The 14,051-nt window shown below is 34.8% G+C and overlaps 1 protein-coding gene across 4 annotated transcripts in view; it reads right to left on the bottom strand.

Annotated features, from left to right (window-relative positions):
- Positions 1-14,051, bottom strand: part of SERPINI1 (serpin family I member 1) — a 76,025-nt gene that overhangs the window by 19,401 nt on the left and 42,573 nt on the right. For all 4 annotated transcript variants that reach the window (XM_038583808.1, XM_038583811.1, XM_038583810.1 and 1 more), the window contains 5 exons: positions 12,237-12,503; positions 10,880-11,110; positions 9,005-9,199; positions 7,522-7,726; positions 1,433-1,530 (listed from right to left, as the gene is read on the bottom strand). In XM_038583808.1, the coding sequence (XP_038439736.1) occupies positions 1,433-1,530; positions 7,522-7,726; positions 9,005-9,199; positions 10,880-11,110; positions 12,237-12,503 (996 nt within the window). The remainder of the gene's footprint in view (positions 1-1,432; positions 1,531-7,521; positions 7,727-9,004; positions 9,200-10,879; positions 11,111-12,236; positions 12,504-14,051) is intronic.

The raw sequence follows: 14,051 nt of genomic DNA, 5'->3' as shown, positions 1-14,051 counted from the left end.
GGCTAGATTTTCTATAAGCTATTACTTCAGGAGAGGAAAACTAAATTCTCTCCTGTAACGCATGAACTGCTAGGGAAACTTCTATGCCTTTGTTCTCTCTGGTTGGAGAGTTGGGTCCAATACATCACATATAAAGAAGACTTACACATTAAGTTCCTTTTTATCTCAATCTATGTCTCCACCATATATATGTATAGATCTATATGTCTCTATCATGTATATCTATATATCTGCCTTTATCACATCAAAAAATAGATTGTTTTATGGTCCATATTCTATAGAAATGATAGAACATCATTATATAAGCTAAGTCTTAAACTTACAGGTGCCATATTTCAGTGATAAATGTCTTGGGGTTAACTGCTTAAAATATTTCCAAAAGAATTTTACATATTCTAAGTACTTAATGTTGCTAATATGTTAATGATTTTTACTCTGAACAAATTAGGGCATGTGGATCAAATAATTCAACTGGGATTTTCTCTCACCTTGGGATATTTAAAATAAATTACTCAGCACCCAATATGCCAGGTATATTTTGAAGCTACTTCTTCAAAACCACTCTTTTTTTATTGAAGACTTGAGATAATCTTTACATCTCACTAGATATTCTTTTAAAAAGTGTCGACTTCTCACAGCAGGCACACATTTATCCTCTCTTCTTTCTTTCCTATATAATTTACTGTAACTGGACACACTGAGGTATTAAATCAACACATTTATTGATTATCTACAAGGCATTGTGTCAGATAGAATGGGGAATTTGAAGACATATAAGACAGATCTTCTGGAGAGGATCTATTGTTGAAGATAAGACATGGACCAAAATAATATAAACTTAATGTTAGGACTATTATTTACAGTTTTGTGTATAGAAAGTAAATATATTTGTTATAGTTATCTGGCAAATGATAACCTTATTTTACCTCAGAACTCTGTAGTAGAGGGTTGGGCAGCATCATTTAAAAAAATATTGATTTATTTTTGTAGAAGGAGAGAGAAGTTTATTGAACACATTATAAGGGAGCAGTGGGCAGGACAGCAGAGGAGAGGCTGTCTGCCAGGAGGCCAGTGGGTAGAGGCTGTTTTTAAAGGGAAAAGGTGAAGACATACAGTGACGTATGGAATTCTCTCTTTTCTGGTAATTGTGCCTGGTTGTAAGTAGCCCATTGGTCAGGGCCCATGGATACTTTGAGGTGGGCAACCTGATGGGCCTGTCTGTATTCAGCCAGAGGGTCACCTGGGGACCCTTTGGCCTTGATCAAGTTTCTATTGCTCAAGACTGTTGCCTACCAGTGGTCTCTACATCCCCACCCCCACCCCGCCTGCCTCGAACAATTTTCACCTTAAATCTTTAAGGTGATGGAGAACATCATCATTTTACAAATCTTTTATGAAATAATATGTTAAAAAAATAGTGTTTATTTCCTACCAGACAAAGCTGTCAAATTTGCATTTTTGATGAAAACTTCAGTTATTCCAAGAGCCTTCAAAACCTCCTTTAAATCAATTTCCTGCTCCACTGTGAACCTAGAAAACACATAGGGGGAAAAGCATTTAGTTACAGGATTTTTAAAGTATTTAGTTACAGCATCCCGTTGCCTGGGACAAAGAATAAAAACGTTGGATATATTTAATGGTAAATTATGCTAAAACTGGCTTTTGACTGCAAGTAGAATTTGATTGTGCTTATAAAAAGAGGAGAGACCAAAAAGAATAATGTATCAGAATAATATTAAATGATTAAGTAGGAAAACTATTTGATGTGGACACGAAAGTGTAATATATATGGTGGAATAGTGTTTTTGAGCTCAAGAGCGTAAAACTTACGTTCTTTCAAAATTGTGTGACCCAGTAATACATCTGACTTTTTTTTTTTTAAAGCTGGCAATGGCTAGGGGATCCCTGGGTGGCTCAGCAGTTTAGTACCTGCCTTCAGCCCAGGGCATGATCCTGGAGTCCCGGGATCAAGTCCCACATAGGGCTCCCTGCATGGAGCCTGCTTCTCCCTCTGCCTATGTCTCTGCCTCTCTCTCTCTGCCTGTGTCTCTCATGAATAAATAAATAAATAAAACCTTAAAAAAAAAAAAAGCTGGCAATGGCTAATCAAATATTTACATAACTAAGGCATGTCATTCTTTTCTGAGTGTCCTGCTCAATTCCCTGTGAAAAGGGAGAGAGCTATTGTTGTATAATGGATACATCTTCCATTTCAACTCCATAGACTCAGAGAAAGAAAATATAAAATCTGTCATGTTAAAAATATATATCTTCGTGAATATATTAACCTCCAGGACCTGAGCCTGTTTTCCTGGTAGCATCACAGAAACCATGTTAATCAACAAAAGTGAATTAAATATTACATCTTAAAAACTGTACACTTTTACAATTATATTAGAGATTCCTTTATAAGCAAAAGAATAACAATTTTTTTGTTTTTTGTTCTAATGGGCTTTATGAATTATACATAAATGTGCATCACATTTACAAGAAATAAAACATTACTTAAAACTGAAATGAAAGTAAGTGGTCATGAACAGAATATTAATTTTAAAAAATAGTTTCCACAGAAACCCTGATTGGTCCTAATATAGAGTCTCTCCCAAACCAATGGATAGTATCACCCATGTTTCTAGTGAAAAATATGAAGTAAACACGGCTGCATTAACACACAAGTGTGGGTTTTTTTTAATGCAAAGGTTATTACTTTTTTATAAAAAGTAAAAACCAGTAGAAGTAAATGTTTCTTTTTTTCTAAGATTCTGCTTTTTGATCAATAAAGATCATAAATGTAAGTTTTTAGACAATGGGCTGTATCCTTAGAAAAGTTATACCTGTAAGAGTCACTAAACATTATGTCAGCATCATTTCTGATGCCTAGTTTTAAAAAGAATGACACATGTGTGGAATGGTTGCTATAAATAAGACTCAGACATCCAGAGGAATCACCAGGGGAAAGTAGTTTTACCAGGTTCATGTTTATGGGGAAAATAGGACAAATAGAGAAATAAATATATAGCAAACATATTAAACCAAGTACTGAATTTTATCTGTATCCTACACTTTACCTTGAATTTAGCATTGTTTCTTTTGTTTCCTGCAAAAAGCGGATGTTGTTTGTGAAAGTAGAAAAGGGGGATGAGTATGGAATGTCTTAAAGAATACATTCAATGGCTTGATTAAGGTGTTTTGTGTGTGAGTGCTTTACGTTTGCTATTGATTGATTGATGATTGATCACTTATATGGAGATTACTATATACCAAAAACTATTCGAGGACTTTAACAGATTAATTTAAATATTGCTAAAGCCCTTGGAGGTAGGTATTATTATTATTATCTTCAGTTAATAGAAGAAACTAAGGAGAAGAAAGATGAGACAATTTGACCAAGGTCATACGGCTAATAAATGGCAGAGCAGGGGCAGGGATCAAGGTTGTATTCTGTATGTCCTGATCCACCTAAAATAGGAAGATGAAGGAAGAGATCAGGAGAAGATACTTTGTGCTTCTTAAGAACAACCTGGTTTGTTTCTCATTTCTGAGGCTTGCTGTGTCAGGTGAGCATTGTAATTTAGCCAGATTGAATTTGGGCAAGTTCCTTAATTTATGAGCTTTGGTTCTGGCATGTAGGAAATGACATTAATAATACCTGCCTCATAGTGTTGTTCCAGGAATTGAATATGGTTTATAAAAGTCTTAAAAAAAAAAAGATTTTATTTTTAAGTATCTCCGTACCCAGTGTGGGGCTCAAACTTAAAGCCCCGAGATCAAGAGTTGCATGCTCTACTGACTGAGCCAGCCAGGTGTCCCAAAGGTTTTTAGGTCTTAGGATGGTGCCAGTATGTAGGATGCATGTAATAAAGGGCAGATTGTGTTAACTGCACTCATGATATTGCAGTTCTGTATAACATTCACATTACTATAGATGTTAAGGTATTACATCTTTGCATTTTAGTAATGGTGGAATGATTTGATTAAATAGCTATTTAATTCCTGCTGCTTTAGCTGTAAATTAGTCAAATCTAGTGTCTTTTTTATTTTAATATCTGTAGTATCCAACATAGGACATTACACATAGGTAGAAGTGGAAAAAACCGAGGTGACCATGAGAGTGTTTGTTTAAAGTTGAAGAGAGAATGTGAACAATTTCTACTTATCCATTTCTTGTCAAACTGTTGAAAAATAGCTATGATCTATTTACTACCTCTTTCTTAATATAGACTCATATTCACATAAAGTAGCATTATCCTCTCCCATACACTGAGGGCTCACTGTGTCCCAGACACTGCACAATCCTTTTACAAATGGTATCTCATTTAATCATCCCTCTCAGGGATGATAAATCTCACAGAACCCTATGAGGTTATGTATTGTTATCTCTATTCTACAGAAGAACAAACTGAGGTTCAGACAAGCTAAGCAACTTGGCCTAATCACACATCTAGTAGGTAATAGAATGAGGATATGAGCTAATAAGGTCTGTCTGACTGCAAAATCCTCTTCCACTAATAATTATAATTCTAACAATGGCTATTTAAAAACTATCAAAAACTACAGGTAGATTTTACATTTCACCCACTGAATTTATTTATTTATATTTAAAGACTTTATTTACTTATGGGAGAGAGAGACAGAGACAGAGACAGAGACAGACATAGGCAGAGGGAGAAGCAGGGAGCCCAATGCAGGACTCCCTCCCGAGACCCTGGGGATCACGCCCTGAGCCAAAAGTAGTTGCTCGACCACTGAGCCACCCAGGTGTCCCCACTGAATTTAAAAATAAAAAGCTACAACAGTACTTTTTTAAACCCAATGACATGGCTATTCTAATAATGTCATCATGCATTTGCAACTTTGGAAAGAGAAACACTGGAGACTGAGATTTGTAGAGCAAACGTTGGAAAAGAATACATATCTATTACATGTAAGGAGATTTGTAAAACTTAGAAGCAATTAAGAAATTAATCAAGAAACTGTGTAGACAAACCTAATCAAAAGCACTCGTATTAAAGAACAAAATCAGATGGCTGCTTGTATTAGCTTTCTTTTATAAACAAGAAACTAAAGTACCTGGTTTCTAAGACAGTCATTTCAAAATAACAGGATGGTCTCTGGTTACAAAACAGAAAACCACTTTATATCCATTGATTTCTAGCACTCTGGTCACAAACGACAAATCTGAGACTACAAAAGTCAGAGTGGAAAGATACAATAGCCAGGTACCCCTGCATTCCAAGGATTAAGATTTTTGACTTACATTTTAGAACAACCTTCTTGCACTTATACAATGAAGAAGGTAATGTTCTTCAGAACAAGGTTTTTAAACAATCTTACTGGAAGAGAAGTATATATAAAGCTACCCCTAGATTACCACAAGGTGAGTACTAGGACTTAAAATGTACACTGAAAATAAATAAGAATAGTGATAATAGATAATAATTATATGATGATTACTCTGTGCTAGGCATTTTTCTAAAGTGCTTTTTAGATATTTTACATATATTTTTATCTATATTAGCCAAACTATTTTTGCTACCATGAATAAATTAGGAGAATATCTGGTAATCTCATTTAAATCTTAGAAATGTATGACTGTGCATAAACCTTTGGATATTTCACTGGATTTGATGATATCACACAGGAATAGCAATTTTACCCTTTCCTACATAGAATTTTATATTCTGGATAAAAATACAATTTCAATTCAGCATCTGATTCCTGTGGGACTTATTATTCAGGGAGGTAAATTATAAAAATACAAAGGTATCCCTTTGCCCCTCTCAAAATGCCCTATACCTTTTAAGAAAGGCATTTGTGGAGCACCTGGGTGGCTCAGTGGTTGAGCATCTGCCTTTGGCTCAAATTGTGATCCCGGGCTCTTGGGATTGAGTCCCACATTGGGTTCCCCACAGGGACCCTGCTTCTCTCTCTGCCTATGTCTCTGCCTCTCTCTCTGTGTCTCTAATGAATAAATAAATAAATAAAATCTTTAAAAAGAAAGAAAAGGCATTTAAAACCTATATGCATAAAATCTAATATAAACAAAAATAACTGTCAAGTAGGACAAGAATGTGATCAAATTCTAGAAATGCAAAGTTGCCTTATCAGAGTAATGTCTCTATGTGAATAAAACTATACAAACATCTTAAGACAGATACTTCAGTAAACCTAGGATATGGCTATTAAAAAATGTTTACCTTTGCTAAAATGAGGTCACAAGAATCATTACCCTCAATGAACATTTAATGGATCCTAATGCTGTAAAATGGGAGGGGTAGATCGTTTCCTATTGATTATTACTTATACATAAGTGTTTGAAAACAGTCAATTTCTTAAAAAGGGAAACCAGATTCATGTTATCTATTTAGTCTTTCTTTCTATGCATTAACCATGCAGAAGAGAGTTCATAGAACTTCTGGAGAAATGGATACATCGTAATTAACTGTGCCTAGTTTAGTATGAGGCATTAATATGAGCCAGCAAGCAAGCTAAACTATTTCATAATTGAAGAGTATCTCTTAGAAAATGAAAATTTAATTTTCTTCTGCTGCCACGTTCAATTTCTCTGTGGACAGGACCTGGAGGCCACATTTTCTAGTGAATATGGTTGAGTTAGAATATATGATACTTATTAAGCATTCACTTAAAATTCTGTTAAAATACTCCTAAATAACTTTGCATCCTCACAGAGTTGAAGCATTTGGACATGCTGCACTTAATTCATGGAATTTAATAAGGGAAGCATTAACACTGCACCGAATTCCTCATATTACCAGAAAGAACTCCTTTAAAAATATACAGAAAAGCACACAATATCAATATCAGCCAAAGAAACATGAGAAGAGCATTTTAGGCCAATGCAAAAATATACATAGAGACCCAGAGGCAGGCAAAAAGCAAGCTATCTGTAGCATAAGAGTAAGCACATGGATAGTACATGCTAGAAAGTGTTTGTTGTGATGAGTAGCCAGAGGTGGGCTTGAGATGAACATGGAGGCCCCACATAGATTTTATTATTTAAGCCACAGGGAGAATTTTAAGCTTTTTCCTGCTTATTTATGGTTGCATCTTGGCACCCAGCACAGTAACTTGCTTGCGCTTCTTCCAACAATGTCAGGGATTATTTTCTCTCCAGCTATAATCAACTTTAAATATTAATGAAATACACAAGACTGCCAATGTAAATGATATTCAGAGATGATCTATTGAGAAATCTTCTAAAATGAAGCTAAGAATATTGACTAGGATCTGAAACTAGGTCTTGGTAAATAGTACTGAGTGAATCAATAAATGAACTTGTGTCTCTGGGCAGATCCTCATGAGTACAAACGGATACTTTTTAAAAAGGAGAAGGAAGAGAAGGAGGGGAGGGGAAGGGGAGGAAAGAGGGAGGGGAGTGGGAGGAAGAGAGTAGCTAAGACTTAAAATTCAAAGGCAGTGGCAAGAGTTTTTCTGAGTCAGAACCTACATTGAAATCTCTCCCTCCATGCTGTCGGAGGGAGTCACACAGGAACCTCTTACCTGGGCAGGTACACTTCCACTTTTTGTTTCTTCACAGAGTTTGCCCATTCTTCAATCAGCTGTGCTTTGACCAACGGCTCCAGAGTCGCCAGCGGAACTTCCTGTCTGGACAATACCAGCATCATACTTATTTCATCTCCCTCATAGGGTATTTCTAGAACTTGGTAGATACCACCAGCTTCATTGGAGCCATCACTAAATTCTCCTAAAATACAAAGAAAGTTGATAAAAGGCCCATATCAAAGCTCAAATAAAAGGTTTAGTTTGTTACAACTTTCTTCCAAGAGAGTGTATAGTGTATAAGAAATTCAGGCATCTGGGAAAAGGGAGGTTGTTGTTGTTGTTGTGTTGTTTTAAATAGGCCCTGAAATCTTTGGTCCTAAAAAATGTATTTTTCTTTTAGAATTTCTTTTAGAATCCCCAGAATCATATCACATTTGTCATAATATGTTCCCTAGACTTAGTTTTTATTTTTAAATGAAGATACTTCAAATGAATATATATTTAAAGAATATCTTTAGAAACAATGATAAGTCCTGGTTAGAAAAATAAAGCCCTGCATCCAAGTTAGATGTAGTTCACATTTGCTAATACCCACCTGATCTCTACAAAGGGAAAAAGTGACCACATAATACCTGGGACTTTATTATTACCATAGCTAAAAGTTTTGAGGCAGAGGTAGCATAGTCAAAACAAAATCTATTATATTCTTCAAGAGTTTTCTAGTGTATTTGTGGTGTTTAAGTTCTCCAAATTAGGTAATGAGGTTAGTTGGGGAATGGGCTTTGTATTCTAATGACTTAGCTAAATTCACCAGGATTCCATAAAAAAATAAGGAAGTCTTTAAAACAAATGGTCCTGTTGCTACCTTAGATTTCTCCCATTTTCAAAAAAAAAAAAAAGTAATGCTTTTGTTATAAGTATTTTCCTATAACTGATCTAGGTCCTTTAGAGCATTAAACATTTTGGTTCTCAAATATAGTGTGTAAGAATACAGTTCAATGTAGTGTGGAAGAAAGATTAACACCCTAGGCTTCTGAAAAGTCCAATGAAATATCTTTGAAAAGATATTTTCAAAGATGTTTCAGACACACACAGTCTGAAAGCAAATTTTTAAGGAAATGCTTGTAATTCAAAGAGTGGTAAGGAATCCAAAGCAAGAGCAAAGGGGAACATATGGGTCACTGACAACCACCCCAAAGTCAATGGCTTTTTGGAATAGCTCAAAATGTTCTTATACAAGGTCAGGTGTTCACATGTGAATAAAGCCATTCTGCAGGTGTAATCAACTTTATAAATTAAATAATTATATTGGAAAACTGTCAATGCATATAATATTCATTCGGGATCTAATTAGAGGACTTTGAAAATGGAGCCAAGGAAATTGAACTGTAGCCCAAACAAGATTGACAAGATACTTGAGTAATAAATATTTCATGTTCTTTCTTAAAAATGTGTTAATATACTACAAGGGAGGCCTTACCATAATAAAATTCCCCTTGTTGATACATCATTGGAATCTGGACTTCACTTTCATCATCTTTAGTGAAGGAAAAGGTTCTAGTATTTTCAGGTCTAAACTGTGACTTCCAGTTCCCTTTGAAATAGACAGCATTGATGAGGGCCAAGTGAGTGCCAGCATCAAAATCTCTTGGGGACACCAAATCTTTCAACAGATCTATTCAGGGAAAAAAATGAATAGATGAAAGTTCATATTAAATTTGAAGGTGAAAGGGGACCAAAAGATTATCAAACTACCATGTAATAGAGTAATCCAGAAAAACTGTATACCATGACCAAATTTACAATAAAAATTAAAAGTATCTTGCTTTCAAAGGAAAAATGTTACACACACACACACACACACACACACACACCATACATGATTAAAACGTCATCAAATAAAAAAAAAAAGTCATCAAATTCAAAAATTTACCATAAATTGGATATCTTATTTCTATCATTTGAAATATTCCTTTACAAATCTATGTATAAAGGTACTGGGTCTTTGTTGACAGCTAAAAATGTTTAAATAGTTTGGAAATAGACAGCTTTTAATAATTCAATCTATTCCAAGTGGATTATTATTCTTGACCTAATCTTTGAATGTTAAAATACAAACATAAGTTTCTTTAGCCTACATTTTAATGTCATAGTTGAAAAAGGACCAAAATTTATATTTTCTCATTTTATTAATCATAGCATTTTTTGGGGGGGCTTACAGAGTTGCCCCAGAATTTGGGGGAATATAGGTCATAGGGCATGTGTCAGGGCTTTTGATTGTTGTTCCAAAATAACATACGTTAGATTGACATTATTTGGGGGAGTTTTGACAATATGAATTAATTTTAACAAACGTTTTTTTAATCTGCTTTCAATTTGCCTCATTAAAAAAAATCTTATTTCAGTATTTTGATGGTAAAGTTAGAAAATAAAATGGTAAGTTATGGGGATGCCTGGTGGCTAATTGGTTGAGCATCTGCCTTCAGATTAGGGCATAGTCCTGGGGCTCCCCGATGGAATCCTGCATTGGGCTTCCTGCATGGAGCCTGCTTCTCCCTCTGCCAGTATCTCTGCCCTCTCTCTCTGTCTCTCATGAATAAATAAATAAAATATTTTAAAAAATGGTAAGATATGAAGCACTTGGAAAGCTTGAATACATTATTAAAGTATAGATTAGAAACATTTATTATTTTTTAAAGATTTTATTAAAAAAATTTTATGCTCAATGTAGGGCTCAAACTCACAACCTCAAGATCAAGTATCACAAGTTGTCTCCACCAGCCAAGGTAGCCAGTTGCCCCAAGATTAGAAATAAATTTTAAAATAAATGTATCTCTTTCTAAATCTCCACCTACTGGGGCTTAAAATGAGGTGCTCTCTTTTAAAGAAATCCTGTAGAAATTTTTTGATTGCCAATCAAGTTCTGTCATTTAAAAGCACAACTCTGATTTTTAACTCTTTCTTATATTCTATCTTAAGTATATTTTTAAGAGCCCCACCAACTGCCATTCTAACTGGTATTTAGCTTATTAAATAAGTCAACTCAAGCAAAATTCCATACAGTAGTTAAGATTACCATGCAGAGGAAAACCATGATTGGAGTGACAGATTTCAGACTGGTTTATCACAGTGCCAAAATTCTTCACATGCCAAAAGATTTAAGTTCTTTCATGAATGTTTATTCATATGCAATGCCTCTAAAAAGACTGTAGTCTATACAAAGTAATTATTAGATACTCAACTAAATGCTATCTCACGTTCAAAAATTCAAATGAAGTGAAGGGACAAATAATTTCAGAAGTAGAAGAGAGTTAAAACTAAGCTACCAAAGAGAGAAAGGAACCAAATGACATACTATTTGTGTTATTCTCCACCCACTTATTGATAAGGTTGGCCACGGCTATATTTTGACTGAAGTCCACATGATTCACTTCTGCTTTAAAGTATTTTTTCAGCATTTGCAAAAATTCCTCATTGACATGAAATCCATTTTGCACAAAGAGAGAATTGGCAATTTTCATCACATACTGGCTCTCTTTAGCAGTTACCATGTTAGAAAAATCCTTCAAGAAGGAAAATTCGTCACCTGCAAAATGACAAACAAGTTTATTAGTGTTACAAATACAGTGAACGATCACGGGGAGTGGAGAAGCAAGATTGATAGACAGGAGCCCAAGGGAAGAGCACTAGTTTATGCCCCACATCGACACGATTGAAAGGTTCCAACATTTGTGCTTTTTCTAGATTTTCAAATTAACTTTTAGTATTATAAACTGGCATTATTTTTCTTTTCAATTGATGTCTTGGTAGAATCTATAGTGATTTTTTAGTTGTCTCCCAAGTACTTAGATTATTGTCATTAAACTGGTCTTAATTTTATAATTAATAGGAATAAGAATTAAGCTTAATTACCTAATTTAAAAATCAAAATATTCCTTGAAATTTTATTTTCACTGGACTTTTTTGCTTTAAAACTATAGAAATCCATTAGTAATCATTGAGTTCTTAACTTTTTAATGAATTGATTCTCATGTATATTAAAAACATTAGAATAGAAATCATACATCATATCAAAATGATTACAGAACACCTTCTGGCTAAAAACTTTCCCCAATACATAAATTTTCATAATAATAAAATATTTTTAAAAATTATTGCATCCTAATCGGAAACTAATGTTATGCCATATGTTAACTAATTGAATTTAAATAAAATAAGTACAAAAAAAAAAGGAAAAATTCTTGGATGCTATTTATTTATTTATTTATTTATTTTCTTGGATGCTATTTAAAAAATAAAGATACAGTTGGTTTTAAGCAAAAACTTTTGATTATACTTAGAGAATCTTGTTGCTTCTCTTCATAGCAGTTATCACAGTTGTAAATTTTCATTTATTTATGTGATAATTGATTAATACATGCCTCTCCCTCTAGACTGGAAACTCAGTAAGAACCATATTTGCTTTTATTCATCACAGTGAGGTTTATTTAAATAATTGTAATAATAAAATCTACAATTTCCTTAGATTAACTCAGCTAAGGATGGAGCTAGGAATTAATACCTTTCCTGGGTTTCCTAATGGTTCTCCTAACTATACCATCTCAACGAGCTCACTTTCTCACACTGTGTGAATAATGCTACCTATGGCATAAGACAACAGAACTGAGTTGAAAGTCAAACCACCCTGACAAATTAAACCTAAGCACTCTCACCATTTTTCAGGCTGTCATATCCCATTGAATGACGAATTTCCTTCAAGGTAGACCCTTGGGCCCCAAGTTCCATCATTCCCATAGCGAAGGTAACACTCAATGGAGAGAAAAGAATATTTTCATCTTCCCCAGTGGCTCGAAGATGGTTATACATATTCACCGACAACTCAGCAATGGTTTCATCAGGGAAAGTGGCCGCTAAAGCCAGACTTTGCAAAACCAGCAAAGAGAAGAGTCCGAGGAAAGCCATGATGGGAGTGCTTAAGCCTGGAAAAGAATAATTTCCATATTAATTATTAATTACCTCTGAGAATGGAGTGAAAGGCAAAAAAAAAAAAAAAAAAGAAAGTAAAAGAATTATTTCTTGACAAAGTTGTAAAGTAAACCAAGTTTTTAAGCAATATACAGTGTTAAAATCTCCTAACAGAAGCCCTTTTTAAGGATATGTTGGAAGATACTATTTTGTAAAAGTCAATTAACAGTCAAATGAACAAATGCCATTGTTAAATTCTGAGGATATTTCCAGGAAGAAAGTAGCCCCGGTCCTTACCTTCATGGGGTTAAACATTCCAATAGATCCGTATATAATGGATAATTACAGACCATGTTTGGTGAGGCTAATTTATCCATTTTTCATATCTTCACCATATATGTTCTGGTCAGGATTTTGAAACAATTTACTCTATCTTACACTAACCTAGATAGGTCCAGGAAAGCTACAACAGACACCAAAAGGTTTAAGATGAACTCATGAAGTCAGGCTTTTGAAAATGGTCACTACCCATTTACTGTAATTTATAAAACTAATGCACAGTGCAACTGGGTCGCCAACAGGCATGAAAAGATCACTCACACCTGCTGCAGGGTCCAGTTTATTCAGCCCCGGCTGCAGAACCCACAGGAAGTGGTAATCCAGAGAAAAATCTTCAGCTCATCCTCATGCGATTTTCCCTTCCAGGGTGGCTCCCTGTGAGGCTGCTGCTCCCACCAGGGATCCTGGGCAGGGGGGGAGCCTTCTACGGTACTGTCCTTTTAGACTCAGGCTGATAGCACCATTTCAGTTCACACCAACTAATTGATGCATTTATTATCTATCTATCTATCTATCTATCTATCTATCTATCTATCTATCTATCTATCGATTGATGCTTCTATTTAAATGAGTATTTCTAGGGATGCCTGGGTGGCTCAGCGGTTGAGCGTCTGTCTTTGGCCCAGGGCGTGCTCCTGTAGTCCCATGATCGAGTCCCACATCGGGCTCCCTGCATACAGCCTGCCTCTTCCTCTGCCTATGTCTCTGCCTCTCTCTGTGTCTCTCATGAATAAATGAATAAAATCTTAAATAAATAAATGAGGGTTTTTTTAAATAAATGAGTATTTCTAAAAAAAAAATTAAAAATAAAAAAAAATAAACGAGTACTTCTAAATATCAGATTTATCTGGTTCTTGAACCATTTTCTCTTTGGAAGGGAAAGTGCCAGTGCCCAGACATCCCTGGATAACATTTCTCTTCCTTTTGGCACACCAGTGTTCCCGAAGCTCTGTCTCCCCACAAACGGCAAGCACTGACCAGCAGGCAGCTGGGACAGAGCGGCCTCTTTCCTTGGATTCTCCCACTTTGTCACTGAGGCATCTAAAAGCTGAACTGCCTCTGCAAACAATCAAGTAGCTTACTTGTTCATGATCTTTAAAAAATATATATATATTTATATATGTATTATATATAATATATAAAATATATATTATATATACATATATATGTATATGTATGTATATGTGTATGTATGCATGTAACATACAAACAACATGCAAAGT

This window comes from Canis lupus, chromosome 34, assembly GCF_011100685.1.
Source record: "Canis lupus familiaris isolate Mischka breed German Shepherd chromosome 34, alternate assembly UU_Cfam_GSD_1.0, whole genome shotgun sequence".
NCBI classification, from domain to species: domain Eukaryota; kingdom Metazoa; phylum Chordata; class Mammalia; order Carnivora; family Canidae; genus Canis; species Canis lupus.
This window is presented reverse-complemented; position numbering and strand designations above follow the sequence as displayed.